Source organism: Rhodnius prolixus, unplaced genomic scaffold (assembly GCF_049639745.1).
Source record: "Rhodnius prolixus isolate KJV_2025 unplaced genomic scaffold, Rpr scaffold_6, whole genome shotgun sequence".
NCBI lineage: Eukaryota > Metazoa > Arthropoda > Insecta > Hemiptera > Reduviidae > Rhodnius > Rhodnius prolixus.
In genome coordinates this window covers 32,493,845-32,516,223 of record NW_027411634.1, presented here as the reverse complement: position 1 = coordinate 32,516,223, position 22,379 = coordinate 32,493,845, and the positions used below count along the sequence as shown (strand labels likewise).

The 22,379-nt window shown below is 35.4% G+C and overlaps 1 protein-coding gene across 7 annotated transcripts in view; it reads left to right on the top strand.

The window, feature by feature from the left end:
- Window positions 1–22,379, top strand: part of LOC141460300 (nucleolysin TIAR) — a 1,257,025-nt gene that overhangs the window by 1,196,862 nt on the left and 37,784 nt on the right. For all 7 annotated transcript variants that reach the window (XR_012461847.1, XM_074140191.1, XM_074140188.1 and 4 more), the window contains one exon: window positions 6,935–7,115. Coding sequence is in view for 6 of the 7 variants with exons in the window: in XM_074140191.1 (XP_073996292.1) it covers window positions 6,935–7,115 (181 nt within the window). In the remaining variant the exon portion in view is untranslated. The remainder of the gene's footprint in view (window positions 1–6,934; window positions 7,116–22,379) is intronic.

Here is a 22,379-nt window from a genome sequence, read left to right as displayed (position 1 = left end):
CACGTCTAAAACGGATGAAAATCTCGATTATAATTAATCATCATTACTAAAAAGAGTGAAAAGAGTAAGGAAAAAACAACCCGATTTGTGGAAGAACAAGTAATGGGTTCTCCATCAAGACAACGCGCCGGCTCACACTGCATTGTCTGTCAAGACGACGTTGCTTGCCAAGTACAACATCCCAGTTTTAGGCCAACCGCCTTATTTGCTTGACATGGCCCCATGTGACTTTTATCTGTTCCCCAAAGTCAAATCTGTATTAAAAGGAATACGGTTTCACAGTCCGTTGAAGCTGTGAAAGAAAAAGCGACACGCCTCATGCAGGAGCTCACAGAAAAAGATTTCCAGCACGGTTTCGAACAATGGTAAATTCGCATGGAGCGTTGTAGGGATAGGGGAGGGGTGTATATTGAAGGTAATAATATCTAAATATGTATAAATTTAAAATAAAATGTTTTAAAGCAATTGTCTCGTTATTTAATAGCCACACCTCGTAGCGTCTGTAAATATTTCACATTAAAAAAAGTGCTTGCAACGGATAAAATCAAGGATACTCCACATTTTCAGTTTAAAGATATTGTTGGCTAAAACTTGCATATTTGATTAAGGCACATTTTATTGATACTTTATTCAAAAATTTAACAACACAAAGATCCTCGGTTTTTTTTTGAAATTTTGGGAAGTTCCTCGTAGCAATAAATAGGAAATAAGGTTTCCTTTCCCTGGAGATTGATACATGTGGAAAAACAAAAAATCATAATTTTGAGTACGAAAAGGGAATAAATGGAAAATGGTGTTGGGATAGAAACTCCCAGTACCACTCATCATGCTTTGGCATAGCAGCGCTCCCAGGACAGTACGTGAAAGCGGGGGGAGTCAGTGTACTGCTTGGGAATGAAATGCTGTGAAATGAACCCAAGCGTGATTTTATCCTACTCTATGCTAGCGTATAGATTTGCTTTCCGCCTTCACACTAACACACACTTGCACATGTACTTTGGCTGTTTGTCTGTTCACTTGGTGAGTGGCAGAAGCACCGTATATACCACACAGTTCTGTTTCACGCGCTTCTCTGTCCTCCGGAATTCAAGCCAGCATGAAGCCCAGCTGCGCCACTGCGCTGTATGTATTATTTGTGTTTTTAGGGTTGGGGAAGTGGTAAAATTGTTGTTGTGTGTGTGTGTGTGTATGTGGAGGGGGGTAAATATTTATAGAATATTCAGTACTGCGCGCTGAATCCTCTCGCCCTTCCTAGAGACGACCGTACATATGGCAACATTGAGTACCTCTGCACGCTGTTGGGGTTTTTCTTCTTTTTCGCGCGCTTATGTAAGTGAGCTACAGGAGATTGTAGTGTGAGTGAAAAGGACGTGTAGCCGCAGGTTTTTGTGTGAGCGTGATGTATTCTCATGATTGCCTCCATCAATATTATATTGCATTTCCACACGCTGCAGGAACTGGGTGTGTGTGCCTTGTTTGGTGTGTATGTATGTTCCAGGTCGCGGTGATGTCGTCGGCACCAGATCATCCAGATGACTGGGGTAGATCCAAATGTGGACCAAAGCTCTTGCTATTGCTTTAGCCGTCGAACTCTCTATCTCTCTCTTCTTCAGTTCTACAATTGAGCTAGTAGTAACTTTTTGGCATACTTTTTGGTTGTAGTAAAGAACTCTTATTAACTTGGGCCGTCTATTTGTTTTCGTTTCAGTAGCCGCCACCTGATTAAATTCCGTTTTTGAATAAAATTTCCGGAAGTGATAGTTTTTTGTTTTTTTGGACACACTTTTGTCGATAACTTTACGATTTAGTCATACAATATACGAATCCAGGAAAAGCAAATGTCCTGGATGAGAAGTCGCGGTAAAATAAAAAAAAAAAAAGGATGCAGAATAAAAGGAAACAACAATTCAGTGACACCTCGGTTCTCGACCATAATTCGTTCCGGAAGTGCGGTCGAGAACCGAAACAATTTATCCCATAAGAAATAATGTAAACTATGTCAGTTTATTTCGTTTCTAAGCCCCAGAAATATGCCGTTTTTACTGGCCTAATTTTTATATTTTATGTAAAAACGTTGTATCTAAACAAGAAATAAGATCTAAAAGTGTACAAATATAAAAACAACTCGGCTCATCTCGGGTGTTCGAGTTCCAATTGTTTGTTCGAATTTCAGGACACGAATTTTTTGGTCGAAAAGCGATTTGTTCGAAAGTCAAGTACCACTGTATTATCATTGTCTGCGCATTCCTTTACAATATCATTAAGGATTCAATATTTCAGATAAATTCCAAATTTAAGAAAGTCAATTAAGGGGAAGTGCCATTTTATTTTGTGTTTTTTTTTGGCAAATTTACTGTGAAAAGATTTTGTTTCAAAAATTTTATTTTAATCGAAATTGAGGTCAGAGGAAGTCGTGTCATTTTTTGAATTTTTCACACACGTGAAATATTTTTGGAATATGTTAATATGATCACCATTATTGATTTTACTTGTATAGTTCTTTAGGAAATTGACTTAAAGAGGATTTCCTGTTAATGGAGGATCTGGGCTTCCAACTAAAGTGCCAGTTCTTGTAATACTACAGCTTTTAAGCCAGTATTGTGACCCTGAAGGAAATATTAAACTAAACAGGATGTGAGACAGAAAGAGAAAGTGATTGAAAGGGAAAAAATCGGCGTAATGGCTACGTCACGCCACTAGGGTTGAGTGGGGATATAGTTGGAAGAGTAGGTATGGTTTCAGAACGGACCTGTGGTCTCTAGGACACTTCGTAATGTATGTAGTAGTTTTCCTTGTGTTAAGTCTAATAGGTTTAATCTTAAATAATTCCAACAGTGCACGTAAAAGGGAAAAAAAGAACAAATCTTCTTTAGGAACATTTGAAGTTGTACTCGAAGACACCAAGCTTAGAAATAAGATAAGTAAACTTCCTTTATACAGGGTGTCCAACATAAGACCACCGTTACTTCGGGAGGCAATTCTGGGCATCATTTGCAACAAAAAAATTCCATATAAACTATGGCTCGATTCGGCTCCGTTTTATAGATATTTTTAATTTTATGTTTTTTCAAGGTATAACTACTTTTTAGAAAAACTGTTGCCTATATTTCTCAAACTATTATAGCTAAAGCAATTTCAATTAGCTCATTAGAGAGAAGGTTAAATTTCCTTTTAAATAAACTAATTTATATTTCAAAATAATAATATCAAGTATTTCAAATTGTGGCCCAAACATAAGAAATAGCAAGTTTCTAATTTTTTCCCAAAAACTTTGACTTCATTTTTCTCAAAATATTATATTTCTTAAAAACGTGCACTATTCAGGAAAAACATCTACATGCAATCACCTTTCGAAAGGTATACCATGTATAGTGGTTATTTTAAAAATAGATGCAGTAATTGCTTATTAATTGCAAAAAAAAAATAGGGGTCAAAGCATCGTCGGTGTTATGAAAGGAATTCACCTACCATAAGAATATAATTGATCTATTGATTAAAAAGAAAATGTTACATGAAGTTAAATGAGGGTTAGGTACTAATTTCGAAAGAAAGGATCTTCGTTTAATAAGTTTAGAATGTGTGCTATTCTTTAGTTAATTAAAAACGGAGCCGAATCGAGCCATAGTTTATATGGATTTTTTTTTTGTAGCAAATGATGCCCAGAATCGCCTCCCGAAGTAACGGTAGTCTTATGCTGAACACCCTGTATATAAAAAGCTTTCATGACTATTAATAGAAAAAATCTAAACTTGTTCCTGAACTACATGCAAACAAAACTAAAATTTCAAGTTCAGAATTTAATGATGCAGTAAGATTTAATGAAACAATATCCAGACTAACGCTTTGTTTATCAAAATAAATTCTGAAGATAGAATTATTTTGTTGTGAATAAGGTATTAGTTAAAGTTACACGATTTAAAAAGGTGCAAAGTAAAGTTTCAGTAATCGCCTATTATTTTATTAGGCGTGGTTTAACGTCCTAATTACAAATTAGGTGTCTGTTGCGGGGGTGGCAGAAGACCTACACCTGCCTTCGCCTAGATTAGGTTAAAAAAGGTATAATTATTGGGAAGAATTAGTTATATTAAAATCATCAAATTGTACGAAACTCTGAAACAAAATCCGTACAAGGAACGAACCGAGCAAGCAAAGCACCAAAAGATCGTTCCTAGAACCGGTATATCCTTCGCAGTCTAATTTGGAATAGACTAAATAGACTTTTGGGAATAGACTTCCCAAAATCCAAATTAAAGGATGCTGAAAATTCTAATTAATTATATAATTGTTATAAATAATAGCTTTTTTTATTGTACTGTATTATAAGATGCTGTTATTATTTTATGTATCTGCTAAAACATAAACTTTTGAACTTTGTAATTCAAACTTATTATGTTTTTCCTAAATTACGTTTCAATTACAAGAAAAATAAATAATACAGCCCATTTTATTTTAAAGCCAGTTTTATTTATTATAAACTTTTTTGTTTTTCAAAATAATATAGAAGCTTAAGTTGGACTTAAGTTAGTATTTTTTAAAACTAAACAAGAAAAAAGTTATTCTTTTAATTAAATAAGTTTTTTATATACATTTACTTTCTTGCTTTTGTTTTCCTTACAAAAAGAAAAGGGAAAAATAATTTAAACTGCTTATTTAATTTTTTTGAGGAAACTCTTAAGGAACTTTTAGGGATTAATTCTTGAAAAGTTTTTGAGCCGGTATTAATCGTTCATGTTTATTGATGAACTATATATAATTTATGTTTTTTCTTTTAGGTTTTTTAGTATATTATGATTATAACGGAAAATTCTTAGCGGAAACTTGAATGTGGTATTAATTATAAGAAATAAATTCTATGGAACTTACCTGGCAAGTTATGCCAGTGTGATTCTCATGGGTTTGTGGTTTGTGGTGTCCAGTGTATTCCAGTCCTGTAGAGTTGGGCTGGAGTACCGCGCTAGGGTGCAGCAAGACGGCATCAGCTTCTCCCTCTCTCTTTAAACATTTACATGTGCCATTGCTAGGTTCATGCGATCCATGTGCGTCTTCATCCTTAAGTGGGAGGTGATGTCGGCAATCAGCTCAGTCCGAACGCTTGAATATACCCATAAAGATGAGGACAGCTTTTCTCTCTCTAAAAGAGAATGAAATTGTTGATACACTTGCAAAGGAAGCCACCAATAGTGGGGAAATGGCTAATTATAAATTACCACACACCGATATCAAGGGTATAATTGCAAAAGCAGCACTACAAAAATGGCAGACAATTACAATAATGGTGATAAAGGTAGATTCTATAAAACTATGGCAGATCAGTTACCTAGACAACCATGGTTTAAAGGAACTGTCACTAATAAATGGGTTGTTACGACAATAAGCAGGCTGAGAGCGAACCACGCGGTGTGCGGATCGTATCTACACAGGATCAACAAAAGGTCCTCTCCTCTTTGCGTAGATTGCAATGAGGAGGAGGATTTCAAACAATATAATAATGATATGTCCACGTTATGTGGTAGAAAGGAAACGAATGTTTGACGATATATACAGGTATTTAGATGCACCATATCGCTACGAAGACATTATATTCTCCACCAACATCTATGTGCTTAAATCTATAGCAGAGCTAGCAATGAAATATGAATGTATTTAAAAGTTATAGAATGAATGGAAGAAAATGCTTAGAGAAGGATTACGTGATTTTAATTTTGGTTAAGCTATAAGGATGGCAGGAGCACAGAGTGCTGCTCCATCCATTAGCAGTAGTTTATGTAAATAGCAGTATATAGTAGAATGATGAATGTGTGAAGCGAATGTATTTGTAGGTAAGAATGGAGAGTGAGTGATATTCTAGTGATAAGCACCTAGACGATGCTGGCTGTATGGCGGAAGCCAATGCAAAAAAAAAAAAAAAAAAAAATTACATGTGCCATTGATGCAATCCATGTGCGTCTTCATCCTTAAGTGACCGACGTCTTCTCGGCCATCTTGGAAACGCTTGAACCACTCAAAAACTCGCGCACGCAATTAACATTCATCGCCATAAACTTCTTTTAATAAAAGATAAGTTTCAGTAGCAGTTTCACCAAGTTTCATGTGAAATTTCACAATTCGGTGCTCTACTACATGTGTAGTAAGTATCATGTTTTCGGCAAAACGAAACTAGAACCTCTTACACAAACGACGTTTCCGGTGGAACAGATTTCTCTACAAACACGTGAGGCGCTGCAATCGAAAGAGAAGGCCTTACGCTGCACAGCTGTCGGTCGTTAGAATTTGGCGCATGCATAATTCTTCTGTAGCAGCATCAGTCTCGTTATTTAATAGCCACACCTCGTAACTCCTTTTTATTATGATCTCCGTGCAAATTAACCAGTGTCTTACCAAAATAATAAACCTCAAACAGTAGACATGTTTGGTACATACAGATTGAAATTAAATCTTTTCTCTACAATCTAAATCCTTGGGTAAATAGTAAATACTTCCTTATAACCCGGAAATCACCTTTATCCACGACCTAAACAAATCTTCCGTTTCTATTTTTCTATAGAAGTCTATCTCTATCCAGTAATCGAACATTCCCAACCATTAGCATCCATATAGACGCCGGCTGAAGCGATGACGGCCAAGAAATCTTTCTTTAAGCTTTCAAAGTACGTTAATAGAGGAGTGTCTACTCTTATTAGCCAGTTCCGTTAAGTTCTTTATTCTGTTATTTGTCTTTGTTATTCCATGTATGCAGTTGCAAAAAATTAAGAATGTATACTCCTATACATCGTCTATATTTACCAAATTTTTCACCAGAACCAAGAAACTATTGCTAACAGATATTATTAATGTTTAATATTCAGCAATACTAACTTAAATTCTATGTGTGAAAGCACTTTCCCCCCTTTTATAAGTATAAAGTAAACTTATAATGGAAAATATTTTGTTACAGCCAACGCTAAGCCGCTTACATTCGATGAAGTCTACAACCAGTCTAGCCCCACCAACTGTACAGTTTATTGTGGAGGTTTGACGAATGGACTGTCGGAAGATTTGGTACAGAAGACATTTTCCCCATATGGCACTATACAAGAGATACGGGTCTTCAAGGATAAAGGATATGCGTTCATAAGGTATATAATTAAATGCAATTATCTTAATATTAAGAAAAGTATTAAGTCAAATCAAAAGTAGTAAAACGGTGAAGTCTTTTTAATATGAAAAATGAGTTTCTATAAATTGGTGAGTGTGTATCTGTGTCTTTGAGTTTATTTGATCACAATTCAAAACCGGGAACTTGCGTAGGATTCAAATTTGATAATTTGATGATTTTAAGGTCTTCTCCTCTTTGCGTAGATTGCAATGAGGAGGAGGATTTCAAACATATAATAATGATATGTACACGTTATGTGGTAGAAAGGAAACGAATGTTTGACGACATATTCAGGGTATATAGATGCACCATTTCGCTACGAAGACATAATATTCTCCACCAACATCTATGTGCTTAAATCTGTAGCAGAGCTAGCAATGAAATATGAATGTATTTAAAAGTTATTGAATGAATGCAAGATAATGATTACAGAAGGAGTGCGCGATTTTAATTTCGGTTAAGCTATAAGGATGGCAGGAATGTAGAGGTACTGATCCATCCATTAGCTGTAGTTTATGTAAATAGTTGTATATAGTAGAGGGATGAATGTGTGAAGCGAATGTATTTATAAGTAAGAATGGAGAGTGAGTGATATTCTAGTGATAAGCACCTAGACGATGCTGGCTGTATGGCGAAAGCCAATGCCAAAAAAAAAAGGCAAACAAAAATTTGGTAATTGTTTTAGGTGATACAGGAGGCGCGGAAATATAGTTTTTGACAGAATCGATGTGAAGGGCTATCTTACTGAATAAGTTATATTTGTATTGTGAATATAGTTGACCACTTTAAGAGGTTGTTCTTCGAGGATATGCAAGGAGATTGGTAATAACAGGATGCTGTAGTGGTATTAAGATGTTTCTTAATACCACAGCCTTATTGATTATGGTGTGGGGAAATCATGGCACATCATTCAGCTAATAAATCTTCTCTTGCATTATTCTTTTAACCATTAATTTGTCTTAATTTAAGGCGCTTCAACACCTGAGGTTATTGGCACCTGCAGCCAATTTTTGTTTAGTCCCATCACTGGGATGGTGAGCAGTAAGATGCTGCTATAAAGGTAGAGAGCAGGATTTGGGAATTCAGTGCTCTACCACCGAGCTATACCCTTCTCTTTTTTGCTTGATTTTTGTCCACGTTATTAATTAATAAGCCCGTCTATCTATCTTAGTTCTGGTTGCAGGTAACTTGGCCATTATACTTATATGTTTATCTCACTAGAGTGATGTCAACAATATGTGAAATTAGACTACCAGATTTTCCTCCTCTAGATACAATTGATGCCCAATTTTTCTAATAATCCATCAATTTTTGATTAGGGGGATTGTAACATTTTTTGCTCTCCCAGACTTTTGTTTGATCTTCACACAGCTCAGGGGCACTACTGCTGGCTCTAATACTTCTTTATCAATTTAATTTTAAATTTTTTCATAAAATATTTCCCCCAAAAGAATTGCTCGAATTCTTATGTGAAAAAAATCGCGTGTCCTAAAGTGATAATTGTCTGAAGATTGTCTCCAATTATCCATTACTTTTGCTTGAATAAATTCTGCTGCTTTATTACAAGCTCAATATTAAAAAGGGCCAATTATCTGTGTATTTATAAAAGTACTAATTACATTCTTCCCTGTTGTGAGGTAAGCTGGAGTAACCAAGTGCCAGTTGCTAACCAAAAGGCTAAGAGGAATTCATGAGAATGTACAAACCACATTTTCCCATTTATATTATGTTCATAGAACATAGATCTTATTTTTATATATCATGAAATTACATTGAGCTCCAAAAAAATATAGTTCCAATCCCACCAATAAGAAACCTCCATGACAAGGCTAATAAATTTAGGGCCGATCATACACTGACAATGATATAAGGCCATATGATGATATGACCATCGATTTCCTTAATATTCTATTATTGTTGCCGTTATTATTATTAAAGCGATAAATCCTAACATCGATTTTGGTTTACTTGAATTTATTGAGTTACTACTTGGGGAATATCCAAATTGATCTTATTGTTAACGATGTATTTAATATGTACATATGTATTTAATGGTCGGTTTTGTTTTTAGGTAACATTTAATTATTGTTTCTTTTGGTTGAAATTATTTATAAACAATTATTAGTGACAATAGTAGTGGCAGTCTAATATCAAATCTTCTTGACGTCACTCAGGGTCTAATGGCTGAGTTTCCTGAATTAAGAACCAAGATAGATATACGGGTATAGTGAGTATATTTAACACGATCCAAAACGTTATATTGACGTAAATATTGATCCTAATACAATGAACAATAATCAAGCAAAAAAGGAAAGGCATGGGAATAAAACTTAAATGGTAATGCGCTGAATGTTCCCGCAGAGATAGGGTTGGAATCCAGCTTCTGGCTCTTAGATTTTCTCTATCTAGGACAGGGGTGTCACACTGGCCCTATGCGGCCTCCGAGGTAATTTTTTAGTGGCCCACTTTGTTCTGAAATAAAATGAAAATAGAAAAAATTGGTATGAAGAAAATAGCGCTTATGGGAGATCGAGGCAATACCGTACCCAATATTTCCTCGTTAACCCATAACTATTGAAGACGAGTATACACGCTGACTCTGTTCCGGCGACTTTTGGAAACGATATGTCTGCTACTCTAAATGGAATTACAGAATGATTTGGTTTTTAAAAGACAAAAAAGAAGTAGGAATTCCCAAAATATATTCTTACCGTTCCCAGGTCTTTGAATCCAGTTATAGCCAAACTTGTACGAGGAAATCGCTGGCCAAGTTTCGAAGTGAAAAAGAATAATTTTCGTTTTATAAATACAATTATATAGTGTTTTAATTTATTCTATCCGTATTCTTGAATCCTCACTTCAGAATACAAAGTTAACAAAAATTTTAAATATGAATCGCATGAATCTTGTCTGTAGCACCAATTGGCCCATATTTAAATTGAGTTTGACCCCCCTGAACTAGAAGCTTCTTAGTGCTCATTGTCCGGTGTTGGACTTAAAAAAAAAAGGCTGCAGGCACCAATATCCTCAGGTGTTGAAGCGCCACAAGTTAAGAAAAATAAATGATTAGAAAATAATGGAAAAGAAGATTCAGTGGTGTGCACTGGATTCCCACGCCAAGATTGGTTCAAAAAAATGGCCAAGAATTAAAGAGATTCAAATGTCACAGCATCCTGTTCTTTGCAAGCTCATTTCGCATCCTTGAAGACTTGATTTTTAAAGTGGAATAGAAAATTCCACTGTATGTAAATATGTTCCTTTTAAATCGTAAATAGCTTTCTCCTATTTACCTTTATGGAATCCCTAATTTGGCAGTTGATCAAATACGTCACCGTGGACCAATTAGGCACCACGATAGCCGAGCGGTTAAAGCTGAAGCCCGCAAAGCTGAGATGAATTTTTATGGTACTGGGTTCGATTCTTGGTCTAGGCTTTGGATTTTATTTAATGGTTAATATGAGAAATTAGAGAGAAAGTACTTTTGCTAATCCGTCCATGATTTCTAATTTTTGCAATTGATCGTAAAAGTCGCCTGAATAAGTTGGCATTACTTTACTTCTTACCGTGGACTTTTTACCGTGGCCAAGAGCCTTGGAACCCTCTTACTCTACTCAAACATAATGAGGTTAAAAGAGGTCAAAATAGGATACAGACTTATTTCTAGTCCTGCTGAATGACCGCTCTAATTAACACTAACAAGTGACTGCTTTTCTTGCCTTAAAGGCACAGCTGAAGATCTATCCAACCTTACCCTCCTGTATCAGATCAGCCTCCCAGCTGTAGTTGGAATATTATTTTAATAAGGGCCAGCTAATTAATTTTTAAACAATGAAATCTGCCCTTATCTTTAATGCAGAGCCCTAATTATGCCCTTTAACATTAGTGATTTGATTGGATTGATCCCCTTACTAAACTGAGAATGGATACAATCATTTTATTTTTTTCTTTCTTAAGGGAAAACTAATAACCATTTTCTTTGTAAAGTAAATCTTCTAGGGCCATTGTAGATGTACTTAAAGGGAAACACATAATGCTTATTCATGCTGACAACTAAAATGACTAGCTTAGCCCCATCACCGTGTGCCCTTTTGCTCCTGTCCAACCGTCCTTCCTTTGCCCTCAGGGTCTCATTGTACTACTTCCTCATTCACTAGGTAATTCCTAGGGATACTGCCTCCTGTGGTGCTCTACTGTCGTTACGATGTCTCCTTCCTATAACCTCTTAAATTAACGACGTCTCCCTAGAGTTCAATATATTTTATGCAGATTACTTCAATCACAAATAATCTGTATGCTAATGCTAAGGACTGCCCTTTATTATCTTAAAACTTTCATTGCAGCCTAGAAAGGTCATAAAATAAATTTTTTACATTATAATCTTAATTATTGATTCTCATTTCATTTTATTTGGTTTTCCTTTTATAATGTGAGACTTGTAGATTGAAAATTGATCTCTAAATAGAAATTAACAAGTTCAGAGTTGATTAATTGCCGACCTAATCACCCTTAAGTCCTTTCGTTTCCTGTTTAAGAAGTCATACACATTTTCTTTAGCGAAAACTGTGCAGATTGATTCCATTTTTTTAATTTTTTTATTTGACACTCGGGACTCTTCGTCCTATACCAAATACAGGCAGGTTTAGCAGGTGATACAAATATCAATTCACAAAATTATTTTAAAAAAATAAAATAATAATTATAATTTTTACAATTAATTTCCAAAGTATCCTGAGAACAATAGTTAACACTCCCTTCTACGTCTCCAAACACACAATACACTCTGATCTAAATATTCCTCTCGTTTCTGGAAATGGCCAAATCTCGTTACACAGAACTCCACTCAAATCTACACAGTCACTGCAACCCTCTGATCCACAACATGTCCTACTGCAACACTTCCTTCAAATCCACAGCGCAGACTAAAGCGGGCGGTGGCGACCATCTCAACATATAACGCCGATCTCCTAGGATGGTTGCTGCGTAAGCTTGCCTGACAGCTTCCATCATTGGATGGACGTCGTTCATTCCACTCATGTCTCTTGGTACACGAGTACTTGTATTTGCACTATTCCCTATCTCTCATCTCTTTTGCTTATTGAACATTGATTATAGTTGCAAAATAAACAAATTTTTAAAAAACCAAAGTGAAAGAAAACGAATTAATATAATATGATAATTAATCTAATCTAAACTTAGTTTTTACTTCGCCCAAGAGAAGTTAAAACATTCTTTTAAAGAACAAAATAGGTTTTAATTGAGAGCTTGTAACATAAGCTTAGAACATAATGTAAAACTGAAAGGGAATCAAGTCTTTGTACATGTCTGTCTGATGCTGCAATAGTCAGTGTATTCCATAAATATAAGGAGCACCATCCTCGTTTTTTAGAGTAACATCACTCAAGTTACAGCAGTATTCTTGAAGGAAATAGTTTTGGGAAAAAACAGTGAGAAGGTTAATAACTTATTGATGGTTCTCAACCGTGGAAATAGACGAGTATATTCTATAGATAACTTGAATTGTTGGTGGGAGTTGAGCTTACAAATAAATCTACAACTTTTGCTAGCAAGATTTGTCCCGAAAGTTGAATTAAGGATACAGAAAGGGGAGGTTTAGGTAGACTCCAGTCCTTTTAAGAGATTAGATTTAAATGTGACTCGAAGTTAAATATAGTAATTTGAAGTAGAATTTTGGAGTAAGAACTATGAATTATTCTATCAAAGAGAAAATCTAGGTGCTAGCGCTAACTCCAGACATGTCTTTTCTATAGCAAAAGAAACGTGCTGAATAAAATTAATGTTTAACACAATATTGGATCCGGAAATGTGCTTGATCATTTTTATTTGCGCTGAACTTTGTTTCTATATTGCTAAAAAACCTGTAAGCGCATTATCTTCATCAGATCAGTTAAAATTAATTTAGCTGTAACTCAGCAATTCTCTCTTTTTGTGTGTATGAAGCGATGGAGGGGAGAGAGCCTAGAGTGTCGCGGCACCGCCCCCGAACATCATCAAGAGGATGACAGATAATGGATGAGTTTGTTGAAGGATTGAAAAATGCCCCCATCCCAATCCTTCTCTCACCACAACTCACTCTTTTACAATCCCATCAACGGTTAGTGGTGAAGGAAAAAAAAAAAAAAAAAATGGTCACGCAACTGGTCTCATGCTGCCCGTAAATGTGATGGGTTGGTGGTGGAACCTTCTCCACACCCCCGCAATATCGCCATTAACTAAACCATACACCTACTCGTCCTCTTCAAAACTCACCAACACCACCATATTCTTGTTCAGTTCGCTTTATCCCTTATTGATTACAAATGAACTGATAAGTGTATTGTATGAGGGAGCCAACCTGTTGATATATAACCGAAGGATGGTTGGCTAGAGTTCATATTTTTCTATTGGAAATGATAATATTCACCGCTAGAGAGAGGAAAGTCAATAGTTTTTAAATTACAATTTTATTTCTTTTCCTTTTTTTTTTATTTTTTGAAGTTTTTTTTTTTTTAATTTAGTTTTTCTTTTTTCTTTGTAGCTTTGCGTGATTGTGGAAATTTAATGAAAGTAAAATGCTGTTAATCGCAGCCTCAGCACGCGACTTACGTTTTATTTTAAGAGAACAAAATGCGACTTTGTTTGGCAAAGAAAGATTTTGCTTCATAACTTATAACACAAATTAAACAAAAAACTCCTAATCTCAAGTGAAAGAAAGTAAAATAAGTAGCCATTACTTTTCTTCACGAAGTAATTATGTATATTCAAAGCCTTACTAAAACTAAAGATGGTTAGAAAGTTTTTTGGAAAATGTCGTCTTACATAACCAGCATCGGATTTGAGGCCCTCAAATTGAGGGTGTCAAAATAACCAGCAACGGATTTGAGGCCCTCAAATTGAGGGTGTCAAAGAGAAAAAGAAATCAGTTTTTGAGCGAGAGAATGTGTACAAGTATTTCAATTAAATTAATAAAAGACCTGCAAAGCTAATATGCATTGTAGTACTGGGTTCAATTCCCGGTCTTTGGGCCTTGGATTTTATTTAAAGGTTAATAAAAGAAATTTACAGTAAAGTATGTTTCCACTGTCACCTAATTGGTAGTTGGACTTTAAGCCCCGCCTGAAAAAAAATAGGCAATTACTTTTTACTAATAAAAGTTTGTAAAGAACTTAAAACATCTGGTAGTTATTCTTCACAAAAGAAGAGCCGTCACATCCGTTTTAGTTATCCGTTGGTGACAATTCATAAATTTTTATTTTCTTTCATTTATCTGATTGTTTAAATTATTTTGTTGTTTACTTTTATTTAAAGTAAATTGAATGAATTGTAGATTGATTGATTTTTCACTTAACACTCTTTTATCATTCAAGCATCAGTACACTGCGTTAAATAACTTCTTAGTGTGTTTGTGCATCACCACAGTTGCAATTATAATGATTGCATTAAAGTATTTATTTCTCTCTCTCTTTGATTTTGTTGTTTGGGCACTTATTGATGCTGTAGTTTAGCGATTGGGTCAATTGATTGAGCACCCATTTTGAATTTATTTTGAACTTATACTGTAGTTTACTTTTAACTTATATTTAAGTACTGTTCCTGCCCAACGTATTTCCTGTGGCTAGTACCATATTTTCTAAGCTAATTTTTAATATTCTATTCTTTATTATTGTGACGATCGTGTGTACTTTCTAGGAGTATTCACTGGTAATTTTTTCGTCCAAAAAACTTAACGCAATTGGGGTTTTCGGTTCATTCAGGAGCCTATACGCCTGACTGAGCGGTGATAGATTGTTTTCTGTAAATGAAGAATATTGTCCAGAGGCCGACAATGCACTATAAATAATAATATAAATATAATAGTGACAATTTATTATACCTCTTTACTAAGGAGGACATTTTGCAAGCTTCAGTGTCCTTAACTCACAACTAGGAGGTTCGTAAAGGCTCCTGAAGCCAAACTGATTCCTTGGTTATGGATACTATTCAACGGCTTGAGTTTCGATCCTCATGTAGAGGAATAGAGTAGTCTAATCGTGAGTGGATAATACGAAACGAAATCGTGCTAAACAGTGCTTCCTAGGGGGTTAAGTGATTTTTTTTCTTTTGTGGCTCCACCCTGGCTCAAAAAACTTGAGTATGACCCTTCGATTGAAGGGCCACTCAAGCTGGTGCCTGCGTAATCTAGAAAATACAATACGTTTCATTGTCTCTAAAGAAAAATTTAGGACATTATTAAGAGTCCATCCATGTCAGAGGGGGGGTCTTCAACCTTTTCTACACTTTTAAGGAACCCTTGGAGCTCATGGTTTATTTTGAAGGAACCTCATGTTTAAGTAGCAGATCAAATAGATTATCAAAGCTTTTTTTGCTACACAAATTCGCAAAATTATTCTTGTATCTTTGATCTTAAATGCAAACATCTTAATAAGACTATCAACGAAAGGATCAATATTTTAAATTATAACTTATTAATACAAAGGAAATTCTTTCAATGACTTGGCTGTGGATGTTTTTTTATCGTAAAATATTTTTACATCGGGAATAATCTGCAATCCACTGTCATCTTCAGCATCCAATCTGTTTCTGTATTTTGTTTTTGTGGCAGCGAACAAAGTGAAGAGTTTTTCGCATACATAGGTTGATACAAACGATATTACATGTTTCACAGCTCTTTTAGCAATTCCAGGATATTTAATTCTAATGTCAATCCAAAAATGCTTAATATCAATTTTGATTTGAAATTTTAGTTTCAATCGAGTGTCTGTCGATTTATCCAATTAATTGTTCTCATTCTTTTATTGGGAGTTCGGAGATGTCCTAGTCTTGAAAAGGATTTTGAATGCAAAATGGTTTTTTTCGTTTTGACTGAGCAAATAGTTAATTTTTTGCGGAGCCGCTGTCAGAGATCCGGCGGAAACCAGGTTAGAGACCCTGATCTATGTAATTGTGTAAATATTGATGGTATTAGTTTGAAAGTTTGCTTAAATATACTGAGATTACGTTTATTTCTCTCTCATTGACTAATGCGAAGTCATTAGTAGAAGAACCTAAACTGATAACTCTGACTGAAATTAGTAAAAGTAAACTAGAAAAAACAATGGCCGAGATTTCACTATTTATTAGAACAGAACAACGAAAAATTTAAAGAAAACTTTGAAGACATAAAATTTAAACGAAGTAATAAAGCATATACTCGTAAGCACAAATGGAATTATAGTTACTGAGAATGCTACTTTTTTATAATACTTTTTACACGTGTGGCGATATCAGTTTTAGAGTAAAGAGTTAGTTATATCTTTCAAACTCACAAAACACACACATAGAAAAAGGGTCAGAGGGTAATTCCCCCCCCCCCCACTGGAGGGTAGTTCGCACGCCACCCTGTTGCGCTTTGCTTTGTTCTCTCTACACACAACATTTAAAAAAAATGTGTCCGAAGCTTTTATTTCTTTTAACTTCCGTTTATTTATTGTCTGTCTCTTTTATAACTTAACTTTTATCTTAATCGACTTTTAATTCTGTCACAAAATAGATGTAAGAAGTTTTTGCTTTTTTCCTCTCTACAGTAAAAAAGTTGTGTTTAGCTTGGCTCACAGTTGGCACTCTGCTACGTACAACTGAAAACATTTTAAGGAAGTTTTTAAAGAAGAGCTCTTCCCACTTTTGTTTTTCGATGTTATTAGAAGATGTTCCGATCGAACAATATGTTGAGATCATTACAGAATCATTGATAATGAACTGAGAATTGTTTTTACATCATGGTCAGTGCAAATCCTCGCAAAGGTACTATCCTATGATTTTTTCGATGTCTGAAAGTTATTACAGCAAAATTTAGTTCCTTTTTTTTTTTTTAATTTATTTAGTAATTTACAATCTGTATAAGTATATACAATAAGTAAATATGGAGGTAAATAAGATGAACTGGTGCGGGAAGAGCAGGAGGAGAGAAGCTACCCATCGGTAGCACTCTCTATAGGAGAGAGGAGAATGTGAAGAGGAGAATATGAGTAGGAGAGAGGAGAGATTTAGTTCTTCAGACTGTAAGGAAGTCGCGGGGCCACTGGCGATTCAGTCGGCGAGGTGTATTAGGGATGTCAGAGGAGGCGAGAAACTGTACAAGAGGATTAGAGCAAGTAGAGAGAGCAGTATGGAATTTTTGGTATTTAGTCTTCGCGTGTTGGTCTATGAAGGGAATGTTGAGGTCGTTGTGAAGAGTGAGGTTAGTCAACGTAGAAAGGAGCGTCAGCTATCTGTCGGAGGAGTTTTGATTGAAATGTCTTGTACAGTCCGTATGTTTGTAGGTTTGGCTGAACCCCACAGCTCTAGTCCATAAGTCCACATAGGTTTGAGAATAGTACTGTATATTAAACGTTTGAGTTCAATGGACAATTTGGAGCGTCGTCCAAGTAATCTGTAAAGAAGTTTCGCACGTTTTGTCATTGCTTGTATTTTAAGTCTAGTGTGTGGGTTCCACGTGAGTCTTTTGTCTATGTAGAGCCCAAGGTAGAAATTTAGTTACTAAAATTTATTCATATTCATGCAATAATAAATTCTCATTGTATCAATACAAGAGCTACTAGGAATGTATGAAACGAAAACAAAAAGCAGGTGTCGTTAAGTTGTTATTTATTGTGAGTCTTACACCGTTGAATGGGGTAGTTCACTGGAACTGGAATTCTCCCCAGGGGTGGCCGACCTACTGGTAGAGAGGTACCATGGAGAATGGTAGTTAAATTGACTAAGCCAGTTTTGGGGTGGCAGAGAATTGGAGGCTACTGTTGCCGCCTCCAGGCTAGAAAGTATACAGCCAGCAGTAGTTTAGCCAACTCTCTACCCACCACCGCACAAACTCCTGCAATTGTTATGGAAAGGACCCTGCTTGCTTCTACCTCCCGCCGAAGTGTATACACTGGACGGATAGTAGGTTCAGTTATACTCTGCCGGATGGTAACGCGCAGCAATGGACAGGATTGGTGATATACACTGGGGCTCTCCAGTAAACTGGGTACGCTCGTAGAATTACAATGTACTTTGGTTTGGAAAATTAGAAGTACGAAGTTAAAGTCCCAAACCTGGACAATTTTATTGGTAGACCCAATTCATACTGTACTCCTGTCAAATTAAAACTAAAATTTGTCTTTTTTGATTGGAGAGTGCATTATTTTAAATGTGAAGTTTTCTTGTAAAATGTGAAGGCTCACCTTAAAATATTATTACAACACTTCACTAAACGTAGACAAAAAAGAGAAGAGATTATAATTCCCATGAATTCAATTTGTTAAAAAAGATAAAACATTGTTTAAAAAAAGAAGTATTAAAGATTTATTAATTCAACAGTATGTGCTGTGTTTAGAATATCTAAAAGACGTTTGTACAATAATCTAAATAATAAAATATTTAAGTAAGATTGAAGAATTGATGGTTTTTTAAGAATAAAAATCGGATTATAGGATAGAGAGAGAGAGTGAATGAAAGTGAAAAAGGAAATACGAGTAAAACAAATTGTCAATAAATTTACATCGTAAAGTTGTTAAAATTTAATGGCTTGATTCCTTTAAATCGAAATAATAAAAATGATAACTTGGTATACAAATTCCAGTAATATTTTTTAAAAGGTTTACCAAAGAAAGTACCTATAAAAAAATAAATTCATGCAGTCGAATAAATATATAACTGCTATCTTGTTTTTCTTTAAAATGGAAAACATTGTAGTAATAAAGAGAAAAAGTACAAATTAAGATGATAATAAGAGGAAAAATTTAGTTTATTTAACTTATTTTCTTAATATTATATTCATATTTTGGTAAATATGATGGATTGGATATCCCCTGACAATGTTTGGCGAAAATATTGCTTTAATTTCAAAATTCTGTTTTTGGAGTTACGATAACTGTTCGCAATGTTCGTACGAAGATTTGTTCGTAAAATGTCAGCTGCCGAAGGAGGGCATAAGCTGTTTTGTAGAAGGGAGTTAAGGTTCTATTTTAGGGAGCAGTCATCCCAATTTGTCGGCTCCGCATTCTTTTTTGGGAATTGGTTATCCAAGTTGGAGGTATGTTATAACCTTAGAACACACTCGAACTTTTAATTTAGGGCTTATTTCTGAAATCTGCGGAACGTATTTGTAGAATTGGATGCATGGGACTCCAGATTATTCCTACCTGCTCTTTTTTTTTCGTCTTTCTAGGTCTTCTCTGGAAGAGCTTGAGGCGCTCTTTTGATCTGGAGGAACATCTGAGGAGCTTGGGTAGTTACCAAGTGTTAGAGGTGGTATGATACCCTATTAAGTATCCTCTTTTGGAAGCTCCCGTCACAATATTCTGGCTCCAGGAAATAGTATCTCTTCCTATTAATCCCTTCTCTAACTTCCACAGATTACCTGGATTCAGTTGTTTCATCACCAGAGATGCTGCTCGTTTCTCATCTGGCTCTATTGGGGGACAGCAAAGATCGAACTCTTTCGGGGGGTCTCAGTATCCCAAAAGTTATTGTTGCAATGGTTTCGAAAACATAAGTACCATTTAAATAGGGTGCTTCTCTAGCCTACATTTTCTTGCTTTCCTCTGTATCTCTTTAAATATTGAACGACTTGCTTACATTTCATTAGAGATTTTTACTTATGCATGGTAATAAATGGAAAATGATCCAAATTAGCAAAATATCTTAATACTCCTTATTCTCTTTGAAGTTACATACATAACTTCGTTCATTTTACTTGAAAAATAAATACAAAAAATACATCTTAAAGATAATTTATCTACTCTTGCTTTGCGCATCGTGTATTTCCATTCATCTAAGCTATCTAGAATTTTACCAATAAATCTAAATGGAAATCCTTTAGAAAAAACATCAATCATTCATAATATTACGTATTTCTTCAATACTCTCCGGAAGGGGGACGTTAAACATATTTTCTTATAAGAACCATTATGCTGTGAATATATAAGATACATGATACATAACAGTAGACCCATCAACCATATTACATACCTTCTTATAACTATATAATAAGACATATATCAGATTAAAGCTAAAAAGATTGGAAGTTTGTCTTTCGAAAGTATTCTTCCTTTTTGGTAATTTCATTTATTTATGTTTTTCTTCTTTTAAAAAATATATATACCTAGGTATTTCTTGCGTTGAATTTTGTTATAAACATTAACATTAAGAACTCAAGATATTATTTTATGTGCTTTTTATTTAAAAATGCAAAGAAAGCTTCTGTTTTATTGGTCAGTTAAGGGTTTAAAACAAATTAAGATTTTAAATATCAGGGTGATCTATTTAAAACGCACCAATCGCTAATACGAGGGTCGTTTGAAAAGTCCGTGCAAAAATAAAAACTACTTAATTTTTTGGGGTAAACCTTTTTTTATTTTTCAACATAGTCTCCTTTTAGGCTTATACACTTCGTCCAACGCTGCTCTAGTTTGTTGATCCCTTCCGAATAATAGGATTTGTCCAAGTCTGAAAAATAGCCATTCGTTTCTGCAATCACCTCCTCGTTTGAATAAAATCTTTTTCCCGCCAGCCATTTCTTCATATTGGGGAACAAATAGTAGTCCGAGGGAGCCAAGTCTGGAGAATAGGGGGGATGTGAAACGAGTTGGAACCCTATTTCCATTAATTTTGCGACCACAACTGCTGAGGTGTGAGCTGGTGCGTTGTCGTGAAAGAAAAGGACTTTTTTGTGGGCCAATCGTGGGCGCTTTTCTTGCAGCTCGGTTTTCAAACGGTCCAATAACGATGAATAATATGCACCTGTAATAGTTTTACCCTTTTCCAGATAGTCGATGAGGATTATTCCTTGCGAATTCCAAAAGACAGTCGCCATAATCTTTCCGGCCGAAGGAACGGTCTTCGCCTTTTTTGGCGCAGATTCCCCCTTGGTAACCCATTGTTTAGATTGTTCTTTGGTCTCAGAAGTGTAGTGATGTATCCATATTTCATCCACAGTGACGAAACGACGCTTAAAGTCCTGCGGATTCTTCTGGAACAGCTGCAAACCGTCCTTGCAACACTTCACACGATTTCGTTTTTGGTCAAGCAATCGCGGCACCCATCTTGCGGATAGCTTTGTCATGTCCAAATGTTGATGCAAAATATTATGTACCCGTTCATTCGAGATGCCCCCAGCACTAGCAATCTCACGCACCTTCACTCTTCTGTCATCCATCACCATATCATGGATTTTATCAATGATTTCTGGAGTAGTAACCTCAACAGGGCGTCCAGAACGTTCAGCGTCACTTGTGCCCATATGGCCACTCTGAAAATTTTGAAACCACTTATAAACTGTTCTAATCGAAGGTGCAGAGTCACCATAATGTTTATCAAGCTTCTCTTTAGTCTCCTGAGGCGTTTTGCCTTTCATAAAGTAGTGTTTAATCAACACACGAAATTCTTTTTCGTCCATTTTTTGAAAATCACTCGACTTCCTCGATTCAAACGAATGCCAAACACAAAGAAATAGACCGATCTGGCTGAAACTTGGTGTGTGTTCTTCCAAGAGATGCTACTAACTAAACATAACCTCGATACGCGCCAGTGGTGCTATCTCTGAATTTGCACGGACTTTTCAAACGACCCTCGTACATTTCCCTAAAAAGCATTCCTAATTATATATGCATATAAATTGCACAAGAACTTTAAAAATAATAATCTTATCTTGACACTCACCTGTCCTTTTCTTACATCAACGTACTCGTATTGGACTTAATAAATATTTCTTTGGGAGGAGAATAATGGGCTGAATAACACCTCTCATGCTTTAATTATCACCTTAATACCGTTTTTTTGTCTTTTGTCCAAAAGTATGTTTATCCGGTGGTCATCGAAAAATTGGGCCTATTTACAATAATTTTTTTAGTAATTGAAATTAATTTTTTTTAAAATTTATTAGTAAAGTTAGACCAGCGCTAGACATGCTATTAGTAACAATGACAATAACTAACTGAGGGTAGAAGTTACCCAGTGATAACACTCCCTAAGTCATCTCTAGGATTAGCTACTCTCCTCAGAAGAGAGAAAATCGCGAGGCCACTGACGTTTCAGTCTTCTGGGAGGATGATCTGGATGGTGATGATGAGATGATAAATGGCGGACAAGAGGATTGGAATGAGAGTGCAAGTTCTGATGAAAGCTTTTAAAACGAGTTCGTGCAACCTGGACCTAGAAACGGAACTTCCAGGTGGTCTGTGTGGATGGTTAGATTTGAAACGTAAGATGGAGCGTTAACGATAGTGCGGAG